The sequence below is a fragment of the Schistocerca piceifrons genome, chromosome 1 (assembly GCF_021461385.2).
Source record: "Schistocerca piceifrons isolate TAMUIC-IGC-003096 chromosome 1, iqSchPice1.1, whole genome shotgun sequence".
Classification (NCBI taxonomy): Eukaryota; Metazoa; Arthropoda; class Insecta; order Orthoptera; family Acrididae; genus Schistocerca; species Schistocerca piceifrons.
In genome coordinates this window covers 736,635,367-736,659,021 of record NC_060138.1, presented here as the reverse complement: position 1 = coordinate 736,659,021, position 23,655 = coordinate 736,635,367, and the positions used below count along the sequence as shown (strand labels likewise).

The window sequence follows — 23,655 nt, the reverse complement described above, 5'->3', positions numbered from 1 at the left end:
CTTTACTTGATGACAGTAACTCTGTGATTGATGTTTCAGTGAGTCTATTGGTAGAGGCAAGGCATCAGCAAATCCTGGCTGTTCTGCACGTGCAGCTATTGATGGCATGAGCATCTGGCGTGTTGTGTATGAGCTGACAACTCCACTCTCCACCACAGACATCGATCACTCACAGAGTCGTTTTGATTAGTTAGTTAGCATACCTACAAATTATGACTTGTAGGTTCGCTAGGAACACTAGAAGAACTGCCCATTAGCTTTGTGGAGGCAACTGTGAAGGCTCTCCTACACAGACAATATTCATCAGTCTCTACAGTCTCCTTAGTTTCAATTTATCCTCTGCGTAAAATAGTGTGTAAGGAGCCAGATTCCATTGCGTGTCTCAGGTATGCAATACCACATAAATTCAGCTGAGGCAGGCGATCATGTATCACGTAAGTTCAGAAGAGTAAGGGTTTCAGTCTACACCTACAGGGATACTCTGCAAATCAGATTTAAGTGCCTGGCAGAGAGTTCATCAAACCACCTTCACAATTCTCTATTATTCCAATCTCGTATAGTGCGCGGAAAGAATGAACACCTATATTTTTCCGTACGAGCTCTGATTTCCCTTATTTTATCGTGGTGATCGTCTCTCCCTATGTAGGTCGGTGTCAACAAAATATTTTCGCATTCGGAAGAGAAAGTTGGTGATAGGAATTTCGTGAGAAGATTCTGTTCCAACGAAAAACGCCTTTCTTTTAATGATGTCCAGCCCAAATTCTGTATCATTTCTGTGACATTCTCCCCCATATTTCGCGATAATACAAAACATGCTGAGTTTCTTTGAACTTTTTTGATGTACTCCGTCAGTCCTATCTGGTAAGGATCTCACACCGTGCAGCAGTATTCTAAAAGAGGACGGACAAATGTAGTGTAGGCAGTCTCCTTAGTAGATCTGTTACATTTTCTAAGTGTCCTGCCAATAAAACTCAGTCTTTGGTTGGCCTTCCCACAACATTTTCTGTGTGTTCCTTCCAATTTAAGTTGTTCGTGATTGTAATAGCTGGGTATTTAGTTGAATTTTCGGCTTTGGATTTGACTGATTTATTGTGTAACCAAAGTTTAACGAGTTCCTTTTAGCACTGATGTGGATGACCTCACACTTTTCGTTATTTAGGGTCACTGCTACTTCTCGCGCCATTCAGATATTTGTTTTTAAATCATTTGGCAGTTTGTTTTGATCTTCTGATGACCTTATTAGTCGATAAATGACAGTGTCATCTGCAAACAACTGAAGATGGCTGCTCAGATTGTCTCCCAAATCGTTTATATAGATAAGGAACAGCAAAGGACCTATAACACTACATTGGGAAATGCCAGAAATCACTTCTGTTTTACTTGATGACTTGTTGTTAATTACTACGAACTGTGACCTCTCTGGCAGGAAATCACAAATCCAGTCAAATAACTGATACGATATTCCATAAGCACGCAATTTCACTACGAGCCGCTTGTGTGGTACAGTGTCAAAAGCCTTCCGGAAATCCAGAAACACAGAATTCATCTGAAATCCATTGTCAATAGCACTCAACACTTCATGTGAATAAAGAGCTAGTTGTGTTTCACAGGAATGATGTTTTCTAAACGCATGTTGACTGTGTGTCAATAGGCAGTTTTCTTTGTGGTAATTCATAATGTCTGAACACAATACATGTTCCAAAATCCTGCTGCATATTGTCGTTAATGATATGGTTATGTAATTTAGTGGAAAAAAATGTGTTTGTTGTTGATATAATACATTGTCACACATCTCTCATCAGTCACAAGGGGTAGTTTTATGAGCCAGTATCCAACAACCTATTACTCGGCCCTAGAGTCAAATTTTTGGTGATGTGTTTGTCTTTAAAGACAGAAATGCGTGAGCATACTGCACCCACCTTGTGAACTCCCCCTTCCAGGTGGCTGGAGTCACATAGAATAGACTATGTTATTTGCTTCCCAAATGAAATATTCTTGGGACCAGTCGAAACTTGTAGGACATCATCACAGATACCTTCCTTGTACACTGTATGACCTCGGATTGTGAGACAGACTTGAGCAGCAATGTCTTGGTTACTTTGCAGATAGCATGCAAGTGAGGATCTAAACTTATTAAACTGCACAGTGTGGAGCACCACAGTACTTGGTGTTTCCCAGCAGCAGATTTTGTTTTCACAGATGTGCAAAAATGTGCATTTTTGCTTAGACTGCCATCATTTTGGTTATTATTTAGATTTTATCTCAAGTAACAACAATATTAAGCCACCCAGTTTTCCATTGTTTTATTTTGCAGTACAGTGGGGAGACACGCACACACATACTTGCACAAACAGGTGTGAGCGGGCTTGCCACACACACACACACACACACACACACACACACACACACCTGCCCTTTAATGCAAGACCACAAATGTTTGCAGGTTTGCTGATTGTGTAATACTTTTTTGAGAAATTCATTGAATGCATTTTCATTTTCCCTTTAGAGTCATGCAGAAATGTGGATTCAACACATTCACACTCACAAACACACCACTATATGTTACAGCCAGGCTGCTTCACAGATTGTCCTTAACTTGTCAAGCTTACAGAAACAATTAACAATTGTGTTCAGATACATGCATATCGGTATAAAGGTTTTTTATACAAGGAGGTGAATGAACTCCTTCGGAGAATGTTTTTGACAGAATTCAGTTCAAAAGCTGTTTAGAAATTTGCAGTGCCCAAAAACACTGCTAGACATTGATGAGCTGATGAAAGAAAAAATTAGGAACTTTAATTAAAAACAGTATTTTTCTGGTTAATACGGAAACATAATGGCTCTGAAATAAATGTCACTGTAAAGTTCATGTGGAAAGCTTTCATTCAGTCTAAGACTAAGAACTATTATGTATCTGTATCATGATTCCCCATTTTATAACTAAATCGGGATATTAAAAGCAAGACGAACATAAATAGATGATAAAATTTGTTGTTTACTTTAATTAATACTGTTATCTTCAGAATTACTGTGTGTGCACATAGAGGAATTAATGAGGAGTGCCTTCCTACAGCGTGGTATCTCCTGTTTGTAAATGAGACTTATTGACATGTGGTCTTTGCATGCAAGTCATCCTTTCCACCTTCTTATTGTGGCATTATCTTCTGCTCATTATGAGCTAGTTACAGGCTCGCAGCTAATCTGGCCAGATCCAATAAAATGGCTGCTCTACAGTTTGTGTTAACCACTTTCCTGGGCTTAATTGATGTTGACGAGTCCCGCCATTTGTCTTTTATGTTTTCATTTTACATTCAAAAGTGAGATAAATGTAATTTATGTAATCCCATCTTGTTTGATGAATAATTAGAAATGGTTAGTTGAAACTTATATGAATATGATGTAACAGTGTACTAATGTTGTAGTTGCTAATACAAAATATATGAAACTGCTGTACTATGCTAATGTGTACTTCATGTAGATAAATGCTTTATTTACATGTACCTGTAGTCTTCAAGTAGTTTTCACAGTACTGCAGAACCCAATTCGTATCTCTCCCTCCCCCTCCCTCCCAATTCCCCTTAGTGGAGTTAAACATAGAAACACTAACTGTTATGTACAGTTCATGATATGCAGAAGATTTCGCCTGTTGTTCTGAACATTTGTTTTATGCAGATTATTTCATATGTTGTTTTAAACAATTGCATGAAGTAGCTAAGTAAAGGTTTCCAATGCACTCCTTGAGCCATGTAATTACAAGAAATCACAAATGCAACATTACAGTATCACAGCATTGATAGTTTTGCTGTATCCTTTCTTGCATTATTGAAACTGTTTTATCAAAGGTGATACAGTCCTCAGTTCTGTGAGAATGAAGATATTCAACATTGCTATGTAGCACTTGGATGTACATCTATATCTACGTGGGTACTCCGCAATTCATCACACTTAAGTGCCTCACGGAAGGTTCATTGAACCATCTTCATAATAATTCTCTATTATTCCACTCACAAACAGAGCGTGGTAAAAAAAAGAACATCTATATCTATCTGTGTGAGCTCTGATTTTCCTTATTTGATTATTATGATCATTTCTCCCTATGTAGGTTGGCATCAAAAAAATATTTTTCCATTCAGAGAAGAAAATTGATGATTGAAATTTCATGAGAAGATTCCACCTCAATGATTTCCACCAAAAATCCTGTATCGCGTCCGTGAGACTTTCTCCATTGTTTTCTGATAATACAAAATGTGCTGCCTGTCTTTGAACTCCATTTATCCTATCTGGTAAAGGTCCTGCAGCCTACAGCAGTGTTCCAAATGAAGGCAGAAAACTTTAGTGTAGGCAGTCTCTTTAGTAATTATCTTCAAGGTGAAATCATCTTCTTCAAACAAAATACGGGGTAATGACTTCTGTCTATAATGTACTGCATCACAGTATCTGTGAGAGGCCTTGTAGGGGCTGTAGATTTAGTTGGTGCAGGTTTTGTGCTGCACACTAAATACAGTTAAATACATTCACTGCATCATTCACGTGAAAGTGTACCAGATTGCTCAAATTTATATGAAGTTATTGCCTTTGACCTAAATTGTCATCTCTAGCATGAGCTAGTTTGTGAGAAATCAAGAGATTAGAGCACTTTGATAGAACACCACATTCAATTGCGCTATATGGAAGTGATGCTTAAGAAATATTGTGCAGCAGTCACAAATGCGTATACTTGCAGATTCTCTCTGTCTTTTTAAATCTGCATCTTGGCAAACAGTGCACTACAGTCTACAGCTCTCATCACTAAGCACTATGGATACTTAAAAGGCTATGTCATTACTTCAGTTTATTAAGCTTGAAGGTGGATAACAATTAACATTCCCCTTCCAATGTAATCCCATTTTTTTTTTTTTTTTTTTGTGTGTGTGTGTGTGTGTGTGTGTGTGTGTGTGTGTGTGTGAGGGGGGGGGGGGGTTCACAGTTTTTAGTTGCTGAACTTTTTATGAAACATCGTGTTGCCATTACTTGAAATCATTTTAGTTCCTGTGACCTACCAAATGGAATCAAATCTGCTTGTATCAATTTTGTTTGTTTTTATATTTATTATGGTGTCTTCCTTTCACTACATTATTTATAGTATCATGTTCAATAAAAGTGTTACCAGCAGTTCCTTTTTAATCAGAGAGAGAATTCTGTAGAGTAAATTACTTTCATAAGTTTGAGCCTCTTTATAGTGGTAAAAGTCCAACTTCTTATAATTCATGCACGTTCCATGTGCAGTTGTTGCCTTGGCAGTGCTCCATGAAGTGACACAACTGATAACATGACCATTTCCTTAGGCATACAGACAATCACTTGCTGCAAAATGTTTTACGTATTTTGTATCCTGTATAGAATACAGTCATTTGAGCTTAATTATCTGATTTAACTGTATTTAGAGTTTGTAATTGCTTCCTCCCTCTCCCTATCCATTGATATATGTAAAGGATACTAATATCACATTTTACCTCAACTTGTTGTGAGATAAAGTGTATGACATTTTATATTATCGTATTTTAAAGTTTAGTTGTCTGGATAAGACAGAGCAAAACATTGTGAACAGGAACACTCAGTGTTTCGTTATCACGTTTTCACTAGCATGGAAATAAAATACTTTCTGACAGTGACACTTAGAAAGAACCAACAATGAGAGTATTGGCATAACTTTGATAAATGTGCCACCTGCCATCACAACATTGAACCGTGCTGTGATCTTAACATGTCATGTTTTGCCTAATCGTTCAAATAGTTACAGTAGTCAGCACAATGGAATACTGGAGTGTCTTCTGCTCACATTGAATGTGCCCAATCAGGCTCCATGTTGTGCTAGTGCACTTTCCCATGAGCGTCAGTTCGATCTTTCCTTTAACTTGTATTGAATGTCCAGTGAAAGGTGATTTTGGTGTATTTTGGGCATTTTAGCATCAGTCATTTAAGTGTTGAAACCATGAACAAGTGCTGATGGTATGACATTGGTGTCATTTACAGATCTTCATTAAATTAGGTTTTCAATGCCATGCAGTGGAAAATATGGGGATTTGTTGCACTTATTTGAAAGTTTCATTACTTTAGTCTTCAACAACCTCGATTTGGTAGTTAGAAGCCATATCAGTTGCCAAACTGAAATTTGTTAAAGATATGTACTCATGTTTGTGGTTTGTTAGTTAAATCACTGGGGCAAATTATCTTGTGAATTTTCTTTTCGCAAATTCAGTGGGCTTTGAAACCAATATGTTCTACAGATACAATGTTCTTATGAATTAAATAATGCATTCCTTTAACCGTTCTACTAAATGCAAATTATTTACTCGATAGTAAATGAAAGACTTGAAGTAGGACATATGAGGGTGTGCTGAAAAGTAATGACTCCAAATTTCTTATGTAAAAATTCTTAAAGCTTTTTAAATAAATAAAACGTTATTAATGTTCTACATCTTTCTTTGTGATGTCTATATATTTGCAGTCCTCTGCCACTAGAGTGCTCTGAAGGATAGCGTGTAACGTGGCGATGTGCAACACAATGAAGTCGGTGTATGAGAAACAGCAAGCTGTAATTGAGTTTCAAATTTGAAAAGTTTATCCACACATGGAGCACCCTCTCCTTCAGCACACATTGCCAGAACACACATGAGCGCTGTGACATCTACAACGATTTGATGCCTCACTCTCGTTGATCATCCCCCATAGAGTCCCAACTTGGTCCCATCTGAATTCATGTTCCAAAACTTAAAGAACACCTTCGAGAACTTCCCTGTGATAGTAATGAAGTGCTGCAAACACAGGTGATGTGGTTCCATTAACAAAGTCAAACATTCTCCTGTAACAATAGCAAAAAATCTGGTCTCTAATAGGGAGAAATGAGTTGCTCTGTGAGCAGTAAGTATGTAGACATGAAGAATAAAGTTGTAGAATATTAGTAATGTTTATTTTGTTTAAGCTTTGAGTTACACACAAAGTATTTGGTGCTTTACTTTTCAGCATGCCTTCATAACTGTGCATATTTCTTTACATAAATTTTTATCAGGAAAAAAAAATGGGGGGGCGAGAGATAAACACAATAATCTTGTTTAAATATGCAAATAATGGAAAGGCTACATCCACCCACTCAGCTTAAAACTGAAACATTGAACTAAGATTGAAATCGTTGCTAAGCGTGTGGACAATGTCTTTGCTTTTGAGGGGGTGGGGGGTGGGGGTAACATATATTCTCTCTCTCTCTCTCTCTCTCTCTCTCTCTCTCTCCCTCCCTCTCTCTCTCCCTCCCTCCCCCCCCCCCTCTCTCTCCCTCCCCCCCTCTCTCTCTCCCTCCCCCCCTCTCTCACCCCTCTCTCCCTCTTCTCCCACCCTTCCTGCCTCCCTCTCCCCCTCCCTGCCTCCCTCCCCTCACACACACACACACACACACACACACACACACACACACACACACACACACACACACACGCCTCCCCTGCCTGAGCTGTTCAGTGAGTGATTGCTTTTACTCCAAAATAAACATATGAAAGGAAACCATAAGGTGAAAGGAAATACATTGGCAGAAGGGGACAGTGTTACACTGTGGATCACCATTCCTTTATTTATCAAACTTTGGAGATATATTCCCTTCTTAACAGGCGTTAAACAATTTTCCATGTGGAACTGATGTCCACCATCATCCCCCCCCCCCCCCCCCCCCCCTCCGCCGCTGCACCCCGTCCCCTCACCTCCCAGTGGTTGCACATACATTGTTGCATTTGTTGTGGCACGGAAGTAAACAGTCTTAAAGAATTAGTTCCTATGCCTATCTCACAATATCTCACTGGAACATGTCATTTGTTAACCTGGTCAGGGTTTACCATTCTGGTGAGCATTCAGTCTCCCATCAGCCATTAATGAATCAGTCTTTTTGTCATATCCAATAGCTCCTCACTACATTATTTCAGGATTTGGAGAGGTGTGGGTCCCAAGAACTGCTCTTCCCTGTGATCTTTCATCAGGTTGCATACAGACAAGTCTTTTTCTGACTGACTACCACAAGTAAAAGTGAAACTCATTGCTGAACATCACATAATGTCACTCATTATCCCAGCTGAGTATGCCTCTACACCATGCCAGTCTTCGTTGTCTGTGATATTGTGTCAGCAGCAAACAACTCGTGGCAGCTGGAGATCTCAATCGTGCTTTCAGTAATTTGCTCCAGACAATTGGTGGTGCCACACTGCCTTTAACTGGTACCAAATTTCAGCTGTTGTCATCTGCCTATTTATCAGAGCATCAGACAACCGTAAATTCTTCTCACAGTGTAGCCCTTCAGGAAGGATCCATGCCACCTCCTCTTACCACATTTTGTTCCTCATCACCACTCGTTTTGTAATCGTTACACTACAGCTATCTGTCTGTGATGCTCTCCTGTCAATCATGCCAGTGACTTGACTTTCTTGAGTGCAAAGATGGTGAGAAGCTGTGTGTATTCGCTCTCTGAGCATGCTGTTTTGTGACGTTCACCTGAAAAGTTCCATTAGCGTTAGATGCACTCAATCACTATCATGTACTACACTCTTCTTTGTACATAGAAATGACTTCTTTCGTACTGAAAATAAGATTGCACGATAATGAAATTTCAAGAAACACATGCTTTATGCATGGAAACCCATGAGTATGTTTGGCAGTGTTTGATCAAGGTGTTCACACTTTCTGTTTCCACCACTACAGAATACAGGGGAAAGGAAAGTGAACATTGATGTGTTCTCATGTAAGACAGTTGACGTAGTGGAACTGAAATTGTGGAAGAGAAGTATCTGGGTGGTAATGATTTGAAACTGGTAATGATTTGAAATAAGAAAGGAAATGAGCGACTTTGACTATGTAGTAATCAGAGGACTGATGCACGGAAAAAAAATCACAGCACCAAAAAATAATTAATGTAGAATAATAAAATTTTGGGAATACATTTGTCTTAAGTGCCATGTTTAAGTGATTCGGCTAACGTTGCAAGTTCACAGGTTAATGTAAGTGAGAGAAAAACCATTACAAACATGAAATGCTAGTATTTAATAACTGGTGTAACCGCCAGTATGTTGAATTCGAGCATGCAAACATCCATGAATTGCGTCACATGGGTGCCGGATGTCGGATGTAGTTTATGGTACAGAGTTCCGTGCCTGTTAAGCTTGCTCCGTCAATACAGGGGTTGATAATGCTGCCCATGAATGACACAGGAGTAGTTGATGTCTCATATGTGCTCGATTGGAGACCGATCTGGTGATCAATCAGGCCGAGGCAGCATGTTGACACTCTGTGAAGCACACTGGATTACAACAGCAGTATGTGGGCGAGCAATAGCCAGTAGGAAAACACCTGCTGTGGAGTTCTGTTCATGAACGGCAGCACAGTAGATTGAATCAGCAGATTGACATACAATTTGCAGTCATGGTGCATGGGATAGCCATGAGTGAGTTTCTGCCATCACCCAAAATCGCAACCTAGACCTAACTCCAGGTGTTGGTCCAGCAGGTCTAGTATGCAGACAAGTTGGTTGCAGGCCCCCAACTGGCCCCTTTTTAACCAAAACACAGCCATCACTGGCACTGAGGCAGAACCAGCTTTCATCGGACAACACAACAGACTGCCACCCGGCCCTTAGTCTCACTTGGTACTAAAGAAGTCAAAGATGAAACTTCCTGGCAGATTAAAACTGTGTGCCGGACCGAGACTCGAACTCGGGACCTTTGCCTTTCGCGGGCAAGTGCTCTACCAATTGAGCTACCCAAGCACAACTCGTGCCCCGTCCTCACAGCTTTACTTCTGCCAGTAGTCTCACGGTAGTATGGGGTCAGTGGTGTGCAGGCTACAGTGTGTGAGGCTCGTAGCTGTCCTGAAGTAACTGACAAGTAACTGATTGCCATCTGGAGCCCCCTTTCTTCTTGTGTCATACGTTCTCATGACCACTGCTGCCAGCAGTCATGTACAGTGCCTACATTTCTGCCAAGTCTTCCTGCAGTATTTCAGGAGGAACATGCAGCTTCTCATAGCCCTATTACACAACCTCATTTAAAATTGGCGAGGTGCCGATAATGTCACCTTTGTTGCTTGAAGGCATTCTTGATCAACATCAACTCACCTTGTCCAGTCTCATGGCAGTTACAGCCTACATTTAAAGAAAACCTGACTTGCATCCTCACAGTGACACTACTTGCACTGCTCTTTTGTGACTGTTTCAAAATTGGAATAGGTGTCATTTTTGAGATGTAGAAACACATCTACCAACTTTCATTTATCTCGGAGAACTTCTTCTTGGTGTTTCAATTTTTTTTATCTGTTTTGTATTTGCAACTTAATCGTTAGTTCTGAACATGCTAATTTGGAACCAAAATTTTGCTTTCTATGAAATAATTTGAATGAGTTTGCTTTTTTCTATTTTGAATTTTTATTGGCGAGTGCAGACATGAAAAGAATGTTGCACATGACTTATAAATTGGGATAAGAAAAAAAAAGTTTCGTTTTATGGCCAATTTAGGTGGTTTTTTTATTGCCAGTATTGGTGTTATATTTTGACGGGTCATTTTTCAAGTACCATATTATTTTTATGGTTGTAGTTTTTGTTTTTCCATGGTAGGTTGAAAATTATATTACACTTATAAGTCATATTACATTATTGCATCACTTATTACTTTATTTACATTATTGTAAAAAGAAACAGTAACATTGACCTTCTTAAATGCAATCAGTTAAAAGAAATAATGGCTCTGCAACCATATACTGTGGAAAGATTTTCAAACAAAATCATTGCCATAACTTCAGTAGACTTTTTCGAGACATTATGCCACAAATTAGTCAACACTTCCCTGCAATGTGAAAATAACTGCTTGGAATGTATATTTGAAAATGTAAGACAAACTGCTTTCAGTTCTACAACAGCCATTTGACTGTGTCTACATTTCTTTCTTTCATGGGAAGTTGCTTTTCCACTAAGTACAGAATATGTAGACTGCTGGAACCTGTCACCCTTGAGGTATAGCTTTTAAAAAAGTTAGAGATGACAGTTTTATCCAGCAGTGTCACATTTCCTGACAACTCTGCACAATAAAGCACACTACAAATGACTCATTTAGGAGAGGTGTGTAATGTGGTTAGTTAATCAAACTGATATTTTGTGAGATCATTGGAAGTAGGGTATTTTTGTTTTATGTCGCATCTAGTGCATGTGTTCTTTATGTGGGAAATGAATGGTAATTTTAAGCATATACATGAATTCAGTCTTGAGAAAAATGTTTGTATCCAATTTCAGTATTAAATAATTGTTACCTATTGGTAAACTACTAACTTGCAGATCAACAACATTTTTACATGGAAGTGGGGAAAATGCTAATTTTGCAACTGTCATGAAAACTGTGTGTGAGATAATGCATTATTTTCAACACAATTTTAATGTCCCTACCAATAAATTAGGACAAAGGTGTTATATATTTCGAACTTCTTACCTCCATAAAAAGAAAAAAATAGCAGCATCTTAACACAGTGTGGTTTGCCACACACTTTTAACACAACAGTAATTGTGTGAGTGCTGATGGTTCAAATGATAAACTCCTTGTATAGTTGTAGTTGAGGTATTTAATGGGCAATGGCACACAAACAATACTGAAAACATCACTAAGCTTTTGGACCATGTCCTGCTCCAGTGACTACACAGGCCCATGACCCCCCACCCCTTCCCCATCACCACACATACACCCTACATTGCCTTGTCAGCTCAGTTACTTCAATGGGAAATTTATTGTTGAACATAGTGAAAGGTGCATCAAGACATCAGATGTTGCATGAGCTGCTAACAGCAATAACAGAAACTTCGTGGCAGAGTTATGCAATTTCACTAATAGCCCATGTATCTTGATTTTTTAATTGTGTTATATCTGGTTTTTTGACAAACAGCCATGGAGAGAAAGTTATTGACACATGAAGGCATGTTTGAAATTTGGGATATGAAGTTACATTAATGTCCAGCTGATTGGCAGAGTCATGTAAAAACATAAACAATATCAAATTAAAAGTACAAAATATCGAACTCTTTGTAATGGAAAATTAAGACTTGACTGAAAATAAGTCATTAACATGATTTATTTTGTTGCTTTGTTTCTTCAGTACATGGTGAATATTTTTCCATGTTGGTTGATCACTGTTTTTCTGTAATACTAAATGTGTGGGTAATGCAGGTAATGTGCTGGACTTGTTCCTGAGAGAAATAGATCAAATTCCTCTCTAGCCATTCAGAATTCATTCTTCTAAACTTTTCTGTGTAATGTGTTGTCTTATCTCTAATGCTGTTGATGCCTACATGTTGTTAAACTCTAAATTTCCAATGATTGAAGTGACATAATGGGTAGGGCTCTACACATAAAGAGAAGATTGAGGTTTTGCATGAATTCTCTAAATCGTTTTAGATTAATACTGGGATCATTAATTCAGTAGAGGCTTTATTTAATTTCTTATACCATCCTTGTTCAGCTGAGCTTGGTATCTATTTCTGATGTTGTCAGTATCAATGTAACCTGTCTTCCTTTCCAAACTTCATTTATATTTCTTTTTGGTGTGCAGTGATTATGAAGAAACTTGTTCCTAAGTTCTTGCTGGTTAATGTTCTTTTGTATGCAACTGTCATCCAGATTACTGTTCAAAGTGTACATGATTTTTTTTCTAGTTCTGCAATGAAAAGAAAATTTTAGTTAATGTCAACAAACAGCATTAGTCTTACAGTTCCCTTTTTTGATAGACTGCTTGTGGTTAGCAGACAGCTTGTGCTAAATTATTTGAAGACTAGCTTTATTATATAGTTATTTGACAATACTGCTTTTGTAACAATTGGTTTGCTTTCGCAGTTATTAATATAAATGTTCCAATTTTTTCAAGCTGCTTGAGATTGAATATATACCAGTCACAGTAAGTAGAAAGCTTTTGCAGTGTAGCAATTTAGTACTGATATAGATACTCTATTTTCTGCTTTTCGTGGAGTTCTGATCGGGAAAGCAAAATCCGTGACAACTTACTGTTTCATACATAGGGCATACTGCCACCATAAAGCAAAGTATCATGTGCAGTGACCCATGATTTTTCATTGCAGTCTTGTTGGATACATTCTGAACAATTGCTAAGCCTCATAAATTTGGTTGTTAATTCCAAGCTGTAAGTGACTTCCATCCTTATTATCGTCAGTGGTTAAAAATTGATTGTGAGAATATGCCTGTCCCCTGTTATACATAAGGATGAGGCAGGAGAATATGCCTGTCCCCTGTTGTACATAAGTATGAGGCAGGAACCATTCAGACTGTAGCAAAAATGGACTTGGTAAATTGGCTGTCTATGGAAACCATGACCAGACCACATTGTCAGATCAATCCAACAAGTGTAATGGTAGCATTTTGTTTCCAGTGCCTGCTTTCCACCCTGTATTCAGCAATAACAATTTCTCTTAAAAGTTCTTGTTACCAAAAAAATTTTTTGCCCCCTCTTTTGTAAGGAAAAGGAATTACTGTAGTAAATATTGTGGATAGGATCTATGTTTATTGGAACTTTATCTTTTACTCATTACTGTACTGAATTCTGTCATAACTGACTTATGTTGTTCTCTCTGTCGGTGGTGGCGCTGGATGATGCATAACTTTCAACTATTACAGTTTGAACAGTCTGGCCAATACAGTTAACACTGCACTTTCACAGAATTTAGTACATGCCAGATATCCTGCGGCCTAAGTTGTCTTTTGTCACTGGTCTTTGTTGACACCTAGAATTTCCGTTTCAGCACGTTTCACCATGTGCAACTGATTACTACTGCATTAGATCAGATTAATTATTCATTAATTCCATAGGCCCACAAAAGAGGGTATCCTCCTGGGTGTGGAACACAGATAAACACATTACAAAAATTTAATTAGAAAAACTTGACTTTCATTAATTGTAATGATCCTCAGTGAATAAACAGTAAAATTATATACATGAATTAAAATCAGACTTCTAAGATTTACAGATTTAATACATAACTCTGCTTTCATTAAATGCATCATTCACACAGTAGCTAGTTACTTGGCTATTGCAACCAAGTATTGTCAAACATTAAAGTAAGTTATTCATTTCAATGCTCCTCAGTTAAGAACAGTCAAATTATGTACAAGATTTAAAATTGAACTTCCACTATTTACAGACTTAAGACTTACATCTGCTTTCCACACATCCATCATTCACACAGTTGGCAGTTACTTGGCTGTTACAACCAAGTATTGTCAAAAATTAAAGTATAATAAATTTTCATTAAAATGGTCTACTGCACTTGCTGAGAAATTCATGGATGGAATAGGAGGAGTTGGCCACCAAAAATTCTTTTAAATTATGTTTAAATTGTGCCTTGTCAGAAACTAAACTCTTAATGGTTGCGGGTAACTTATTGAAATACGCATTGCTGAATACTGGACTCGTTTCTGGACAAGAGTAAGTGATTTTAAATCTTTATTTATATTGTTCTTATTCCTAGTATTGATACTGTGTACTAAGCAGTTAGTTGGAAAAAGAGATGTATTATTTACAACAAACTTCATCAAGGAATAAATATACTGAGAAGCTGTGGTTAGTATGCCCAATTCTTTGAATAGGTTTTGACATGATGTTCTTGGATTTACACTACACATTACTCTTATTATACTCTTCTGTAATCTATAAATTTTTTCTCGGTTTGTGGAGTTACCCCAAAATATGATACCATATGACATAATGGAGTGAAAATAAGCAAAATATGCCACTTTTTTAATATTCATATCTCCTATGTCTGACATCATTTGCATTGCAAACACAGACTTGTTTAGGCATTTTAGCAGTTCGTTAGAGTGTCACTCCCAACTGAATTTATTATCGAGGTGTAATCCCAAGAATTTTACACTCTCAACTTCTCCTATTTCCATGTCGTCATATTTTATACACACACTGGAAGGAAATCTCTTGGAAGTTCTGAGCTGCATATAGTGGGTCTTTCCAAAGTTAAATGACAGCGAATTGGCTATGAACTACTTATTAATGCCAGTAAACATTTGATTAGCTGCCCTTTCTAAATTTATATTTGATTTACTATTTATTGAAATTGTCTGTATCATCTGCAAATAAGACAAACTTGGCATCTGGTAATGTAACAGATGGCAGGTCATTAATATACACAAGAAAAAGTAGTGGATCTAGTATGGAACTTTGGGGAACACCACATGTAATTTCTTCCCAGTCAGATGATATCTGATTGCCTACTGCTGTAGTGTTACGTAATGACACATTTTGTTTTCTATTAGTAAGATGTGACTGAAACCACTTTGCAGCACTACCAGTGACGCCTTTATATTTTAATATACTTAAAAGAATGCTGTGACACACACAGTCAAAAGCCTTTGACAGGTCACAGAATATGCCAGTTGCCTCTAATTCGTTGTCTAATGAATTAAGGACATTTTCACTGTAAGTGTAAATAGCCTCCTCAATATCAGAACCCTTAAGAAACTCAAACTGTGACTTTGACTGTATGTTATTTTCACTAAGGTGTTTAAGTAGATGCTTGAACATAGCCTTTTCAAAGATTTTTGAAAAAAGCTGGCAAAAGCACATGATGCTGCAGTGTAGAAGAATTGTGGACTGTATCTTGGTTTCCTCAATCATGTCAGAGCTATTCCATGATAGATAATGGCTCATGTAATATCAGTCTTTTTGTAACTGCTTATCATAATACCTGCTTAAGGTATTTCCGTTTGGACCCAGAATTGTTTTTGTCTAATATAGTTCTTGCTCTGTAAATTCATATGTTTAAGGCACCCTTCTTCTTCTTTAATAGATAAAAATTTCTCACATTTTGGTAAAAGTTCATGTATGTAGGTTTCTGATACATAGAATGGCAGAGTTACTTGTGCAATTTAGACCTTTAAAACTCAAGATTATCACTTCCAGAATGTGACTATTTGAAGTTTGAGTTAGAACATATTGGGCACATGTTTACAAAAAACATTTATAATAAGACTGACTTACATCATCATTTAGAAGCCAGATACTGAGAAAGACTTCTGACACTTCTGAAAAAAGTAAGACACTATCCTTACTTCTGTTGTTCTGTAATGCCACATAAGGCAACATTGGGTGCATAGGTTTAATTCGACGTTCCTTCTACAAAAAAAAAGTATGCCGATAGGCTATGACCAGTTAAAGATATGAGTCTCAGCTTCCCTGGAGTGTACCATATCTTGTTTATACATGTGTAGCATTAACTATGTTGACCAGACTATTCAAATTGTTGCTGTATAGTGCATGGAAGATGAATGCCATTTATGACAAGGTAAAATGCATAAGTCAGCAGGGATGGAGCACAGTCTTAAAAATGACTGATAAATGAAATTCTGAGGAATATAAACTCTGCTCCACACTACTTCATACAGGAATTTCTTAATTAAAGAGGTGTTGATAACTTAGAGTGGCAGAACTGTAAGCGGGTCAGGACACAGTGTCAAGCTAGAATGGCTGTAAAAAAAAAAAAAAAAAAAAAAAAAAAAAGAGAAGGGGGGTATCTGAAATGTAAACAGCTGAATGGCAGTCACTGTTTTCTACTGTTTTGATTAGTTTGACAGTTTGTATCCCATTGTATTCTGATCACTAGTGTCCTTACATATCCAGTGCGCTAAGTTGACCATTGCTATTTCCAGAAGGTTTACATCTCTACTTATATATGAAGGACACTAAAAATATTGAAGTCCGTGATGTTTTATGTTGATGGTGATGGACAGTTCTCAAAGTCTACAGTTGCAGCTAAACTGCAGCACCTTAGTAATAGAGATTTTATGCAATATGTGCAGTCTTTTATGAATGTGACAGTAGACTGAAGTGTTTATTCAATAATCATTTATTTCTGCAGGAACTACGAATTGTAAAAGCTGAAGGAGAGAAACTTGGTATGCATATCAAAGGTGGTCTCAGGGGTCATAGAGGAAATCCACTTGATCGTACTGACGAGGGTGTGTTCATTTCCAAAATAAATTCTGGAGGTGCTGCTCGAAGAGATGGAAGACTGAAGGTGCGTAGTATTTATTATCTAAATAAAGTAACTAATGAGAATTCCCAAATACTTAGGTAAACCACCATCCACTTTTTTTGTGTGTGTGTGTGACCGTTATAATTTTTCTAAATGCTTTAGGGCGCGAGTAATTTTTTGCATTCCTCACTATCCTATCTTTGTCTGTAATATGAACAACTTCCTGTGTGCTCTTCACCTATGGCCACACTCTCTCTCTCTCTCTCTCTCTCTCTCTCTCTCTCTCTCTCTCTCTCTCTCTGGAAGACTTTTGACTTGGTAACTACCTGGTGTCAGTGTGAGTGTTTGCTACCTTCCTGCTTATTTGCAGGTGTAGGCTGCATGCTAACAGAATTAGTACAGACTGTAGGCTCTTCAAGCTTCTTATACAGTGACAGTGCAGCACTTACAAGTTATCATTGCAAACAAGGGTAGCCCAGCTATTCTGCTCTCACTGTTGCACATTGTAATTACCCTTTTTCAAATCTTATAAAAATGTGACATAGAACAAAATGGGTAACAACTAAAATAATGTAACAAAGGCCTCTAATGAGGATGGTATTCATTGTTAAGGTGTAAAACATGAATACATGCATTTGGTCCAGACAAATAAATGATTACAATTTCAGAAAAATTGGATGGTTTATTCAACAGAAGCAGCTTTTCACAAATTGAGCAAGTCAGTAAGCGTTGGTCCACCTCTAGCCATTATGCAATCAAATATTTGGCTTCACATTGATTGAAGAGTTGTCAGATGTCCTGAGGAATATCATGGCAAATTCTGTCCAATTGGCAACTTAGTTTGTTAAAATCCCAAGCTGGTTGGAGGTCCCTGCCCATACCGCTCCAAACTTTCTAAGTTGTGCAGCTACCTTGCCAAGGTAGGGTTCAGCCAGCATGAAGACAAGTAATAGAAATTCTCACCACGTGGAAGTGTGCATTATCTTCATGATATGTAAGCCCAGGATGGCTTGCCCTGAAGGCCAACAAAATGAGTTGTAGAATACCGTTGACATACTGCTGTGCTGCAAGGGTGCCGCGTATGACTACCAGAGGCGTCATGCTGCGAAATAAATGGCATCCTAGAGTGCCACTCCTGGTTGTGAGGCTGTATGGTGGATGACAGTCAGGTTGGTAAACCATCACTGTCTGGACTGTTTCCGTACACCTCTTTGCTGGTCAGTTCTAAGCAAGACTTATCACTGAAGACAGCTCTACTCCAGTCAGTGTGATTCCAGGCCATAGACACGTCTGGAGATAATTGTAGGGAACTGCAGGAAGACTTGCAGAAGATCAACACTTGGTACAGGGACTGGCAATTAACAATGAACATAAAAAAATGTAACATATAGAACATAAATAGACAGAAAGAGCCATTACTGTATGATTCCTCAATTGCAGAGTCATCACTGGAAGCAGTTACACTATAAAATCTCTAGGGGTATGCACATGGAGCAGTTTAAAGTGAAACAACCAAATAAATCTAATTGCAGATAAGGCAAATGCCAGACTGAGATTCATGGGGAGAGTCCTCAGGAAACATAGTGAAACAGCAGGAGAGGTAGCTTACAAAACCCATGTTCCGCTGATATTTGAATATTGCTTGTCAGTCTGGGATCTGTACCAGCTATGATTGATAGAAGAAACATAATAGAAGATCCAAATCAGAGCAGTGCCTTTAGTTACAGTTTCATTCAATAAGTGCAAAAGTATCACTGAGATACTCAGCCAACTCCAGTGGCAGACACTGGAAGAGAAGAGTTCTGAATCACTGTGTGACTTACTGTTAAAATTCCAAGAATGAACATTCCTAGAAGAGTCAACCAGTAATTGCTTCCTCTTATGTATATCTCATGAAAAGACCATTGAGGTAACATTAGAGAGACTCTTAGTTTGCATGAAGGCTTACCAGCAGTCTTATCTTCCCGTGAACCACTCGCGATTGGAACAGGAATAGTAGAAAGTGATAGTATTACACAAAGTACGCGTCACTACACACTGTAAGGTGGCTTGCTAATTATAGATGTAGATGTAATCTCACATGTAATTCTCTTTCCTCTGCCATCTCATTTTCTTTATGTTGTCCCTCTTATTTGTTCATTTTGCGTTATTTGTGATAATTCCTTCAACCTTAATCACCATTAAATATATACCCTGCAGTGGTATACTTTGTATGGTTGTTCATGGCGTTTTGAGAGATTTATGTACTACCTTCAGTTTCTCTACATGTCCTTAGCAATGCTGGTGTTGCCAACTGACTAAACATTGACACAAATTCAATTGAAACAAGTTTTGGGTTAATTATGCAGTGTTAAAAGTAATTGTCACAACCTATTTTTCAATGATAGTTTAAGTGCTGTAATATCCGTTTTGCCAAGTTTCTACACTTCCATCTTGACATGGTCTTATTTGAACTACTTCATTAATTGCTATGTTAAGACTTTGTTTCAGTGAAATGTATTAGTAGCAGAAATGTGCTTCATTAGAATGTAGCTGCAGTAGTAGTAAAAGATTATTATTATTATTATTATTATTATTATTATTATTATTTCTATTTTTCTCAGACCTTAGGTCTGGTTAAAAATGGAAAGTGACGTGGACCTTCATCAAGCGTGACTTCCTTTTAACTGTATGGTATATGTTACATTGTATTTAGAAACTTTCGGGTTATTGAACACGTATCAATAATTATGGATTTCTGTAGTTGTATATATACGTTTGGATGTAGCTGTATTTCATTGATGTACTGGTGGATATTGTGTGGTATGACTCCTGTAGTTGATAGTATAATCGGTATAACGTCAACTTTATCCTGATGCCACATGTCCTTGACTTCCTCAGCCAGTTGGATGTATTTTTCAATTTTTTTCTCCTGTTTTCTTCTGTATATTTGTTGTATTGGGTATGGATATTTCTATTAGTTGTGTTAATTTCTTCTTTTTATTGGTGAGTATGATGTCAGGTTTGTTATGTGGTGGTGTTTTATCTGTTATAATGGTTCTGTTCCAGTATAATTTGTATTCATCATTCTCCAGTACATTTTGTGGTGCATACTTGTATGTGGGAACGTGTTGTTTTATTAGTTTATGTTTTATGGCAAGTTGTTGATGTATTATTTTTGCTACATTGTCATGTCTTCTGGGGTATTCTGTGTTTGCTAGCATTGTACATCCACTTGTGATGTGATCTACTGTTTCTATTTGTTGTTTGCAAAGTCTGCATTTATCTGTTGTGGTATTGGGATCTTTAATAATAGGCTTGCTGTAATATCTGGTGTTTATTGTTTGATCCTGTATTGCAATCATGAATCCTTCAATCTCACTGTATATATTGCCTTTTCTTAGCCGTGTGTTGGATGCGTCTTGATCGATGTGTGGCTGTGTTAGATGATATGGGTGCTTGCCATGTAGTGTTTTCTTTTTCCAATTTACTTTCTTCGTATCTGTTGATGTTATGTGATCTAAAGGGTTGTAGAAGTGGTTATGAAATTGCAGTGGTGTAGCCGATGTATTTATATGAGTGATTGCTTTGTGTATTTTGCTAGTTTTTGCTTGTTTTAGAAAGAATTTTCTTAAATTGTCTACCTGTCTATAATGTAGGTTTTTTATGTCGATGAATCCCCTTCCTCCTTCCTTTCTGCTTAATGTGAATCTTTCTGTTGCTGAATGTATGTGATGTATTCTATATTTGTGGCATTGTGATCGTGTAAGTGTATTGAGTGCTTCTAGGTCTGTGTTACTCCATTTCACTACTCCAAATGAGTAGGTCAATATTGGTATAGCATAAGTATTTATAGCTTTTGTCTTGTTTCTTGCTGTCAATTCTCTTTTCAGTATTTTTGTTAGTCTTTGTCTATATTTTTCTTTTAGTTCTTCTTTAATATTTGTATTATCTATTCCTATTTTTTGTCTGTATCCTAGATATTTATAGGCATCTGTTTTTTCCATCACTTCTATGGAGTCACTGTGGTTATTCAATATGTAATCTTCTTGTTTAGTGTGTTTTCCCTTGACTATGCTATTTTTCTTACATTTGTCTGTTCCAAAAGCCATATTTATATCATTGCTGAATACTTCTGTTATCTTTAGTAATTGGTTGAGTTGTGGTGCCAGTAGTTTTAGATCATCCATGTATAGCAAATGGGTGATTTTGTGTGGGTATGTTCCAGTAATATTATATCAATAATTTGTATTATTTAGCATGTTGGATAGTGGGTTCAGAGCAAGACAGAACCATAAAGGACTTAATGAGTCTCCTTGGTATATTCCACGCTTAATCTATATTGGCTGTGATGTGATATTATCTGAATTTGTTTGGATATTAAGTGTGGTTTTCCAGTTTTTCATTACTATCTTTAGGAACTGTATCAATTTAGGATCTACTTTGTATATTTCTAATATCTGTAGTAACCATGAGTGGGGTACACTATCAAAAGCTTTTTGGTAATCAATGTATGCGTAGTGTAGCGACCTTTGTTTAGTTTTAGCTTGATATGTCACCTCTGCATCTATTATCAGTTGCTCTTTACATCCTCGTGCTCCTTTGCAGCAGCCTTTTTGTTCTTCATTTATAATTTTTTTCTGTTGTATGTGTCATTAATTTCTGTGTAATGACTGAAGTTAATATTTTGTAGATTGTTGGTAGGCATGTTATGGGGCGATATTTAGCTGGGTTTGCTGTGTGTGCTTGATTTTAGGTTTCAGATAAGTTATTCCATGTGTAAGTGTATCAGGGAATGTGTATGAGTCTGCAATGTCTGTTAAATAATTTAGTTAGATGTGAATGTGTTGAGGTGAACTTCTTTAGCCAGAAATTTGCTATTTTATCATTTCCAGGGGCTTTCCAATTGTGCGTAGAATTAATTGCTCGGGTGACTTCATGTTGCAAAATTATCACTTCAGGCATTTGTGGTATCATCTTCTATGAGTCTGTTTCTGCTTATTATTATTATTATTATTATTATTATTTAAGAAAATTCAGCAATCAAGATAATAATGGCTTCATGATGTATGACATTGATTGTGAAGTTTGTCATTAACACCTGATCATACTTTTAAAAAAAATAACAGCTACAGTTATAGAACAAAATATTGTTTCCAATTCACCTTGCATATACATAGAAAACGAAGTGTATTCTTATTTGTTAAAAAATGTGATATTTAGTAAAATAAAATTTTTAAAAACAAATTAACACTATCTTGCAGTGCATAGAGAAATTTTTTTGTAGCTGACACTGACATGTTTCCTCTCTTAAAAAGAAATTGATTGATAAAATCAAAAACTTTCAGTTAATTGGCCTTCACAACCTTACTGTATAAATGTATTTACTTTGATTTTACACACTTCCTTCATCATTACTGTATTGTAGTAAGTACTGAGCATCACCGAACTCATTGTTTTCATTTTGGCTCACCATTTCTTCTCACACTTTTGTCCTTTTAGTGGAGGACAAAAATGCAAAGCATGTAAACTATTTTTAGACTTTGCTTCAGTGTTTCATCACTGGTGTGTTTAATAGTGAAGTGAAAGATAGATAACATTGAGATTAATGTTGCCGTACAGGTTGGTATGAGACTGTTGGAAGTCAATGGGATATCACTACTTGGAGCTTCACATCAGGAAGCTGTGAACGTACTTAGAAGCTGTGGCAATGAAATAAACATGGTTGTGTGTAAAGGTAGGTGCAATTGTCTCATTATACATAATATCACGGTGTTTCATTGTTAGTAAGGAATAAGCGAATTGCGTTGTTATAAATTACACTCCTGGAAATGGAAAAAAGAACACATTGACACCGGTGTGTCAGACCCACCATACTTGCTCCGGACACTGCGAGAGGGCTGTACAAGCAATGATCACACGCACGGCACAGCGGACACACCAGGAACCGCGGTGTTGGCCGTCGAATGGCGCTAGCTGCGCAGCATTTGTGCACCGCCGCCGTCAGTGTCAGCCAGTTTGCCGTGTCATACGGAGCTCCATCGCAGTCTTTAACACTGGTAGCATGCCGCGACAGCGTGGACGTGAACAGTATGTGCAGTTGACGGACTTTGAGCGAGGGCGTATAGTGGGCATGCGGGAGGCCGGGTGGACGTACCGCCGAATTGCTCAACACGTGGGGCGTGAGGTCTCCACAGTACATCGATGTTGTCGCCAGTAGTCGGCGGAAGGTGCACGTGCCCGTCGACCTGGGACCGGACCGCAGCGACGCACGGATGCACGCCAAGACCGTAGGATCCTACGCAGTGCCGTAGGGGACCGCACCGCCACTTCCCAGCAAATTAGGGACACTGTTGCTCCTGGGGTATCGGCGAGGACCATTCGCAACCGTCTCCATGAAGCTGGGCTACGGTCCCGCACACCGTTAGGCCGTCTTCCGCTCACGCCCCAACATCGTGCAGCCCGCCTCCAGTGGTGTCGCGACAGGCGTGAATGGAGGGACGAATGGAGACGTGTCGTCTTCAGCGATGAGAGTCGCTTCTGCCTTGGTGCCAATGATGGTCGTATGCGTGTTAGGCGCCGTGCAGGTGAGCGCCACAATCAGGACTGCATACGACCGAGGCACACAGGGCCAACAC

General features: G+C 38.0%; 1 protein-coding gene across 9 annotated transcripts in view; it reads left to right on the top strand.

The window, feature by feature from the left end:
* Positions 1-23,655, top strand: part of LOC124711466 (protein lap4) — a 539,589-nt gene that overhangs the window by 396,037 nt on the left and 119,897 nt on the right. For all 9 annotated transcript variants that reach the window (XM_047241583.1, XM_047241591.1, XM_047241606.1 and 6 more), the window contains 2 exons: positions 16,922-17,080; positions 22,640-22,754. In XM_047241583.1, coding sequence (XP_047097539.1) covers positions 16,922-17,080; positions 22,640-22,754 — 274 coding nt within the window. The remainder of the gene's footprint in view (positions 1-16,921; positions 17,081-22,639; positions 22,755-23,655) is intronic.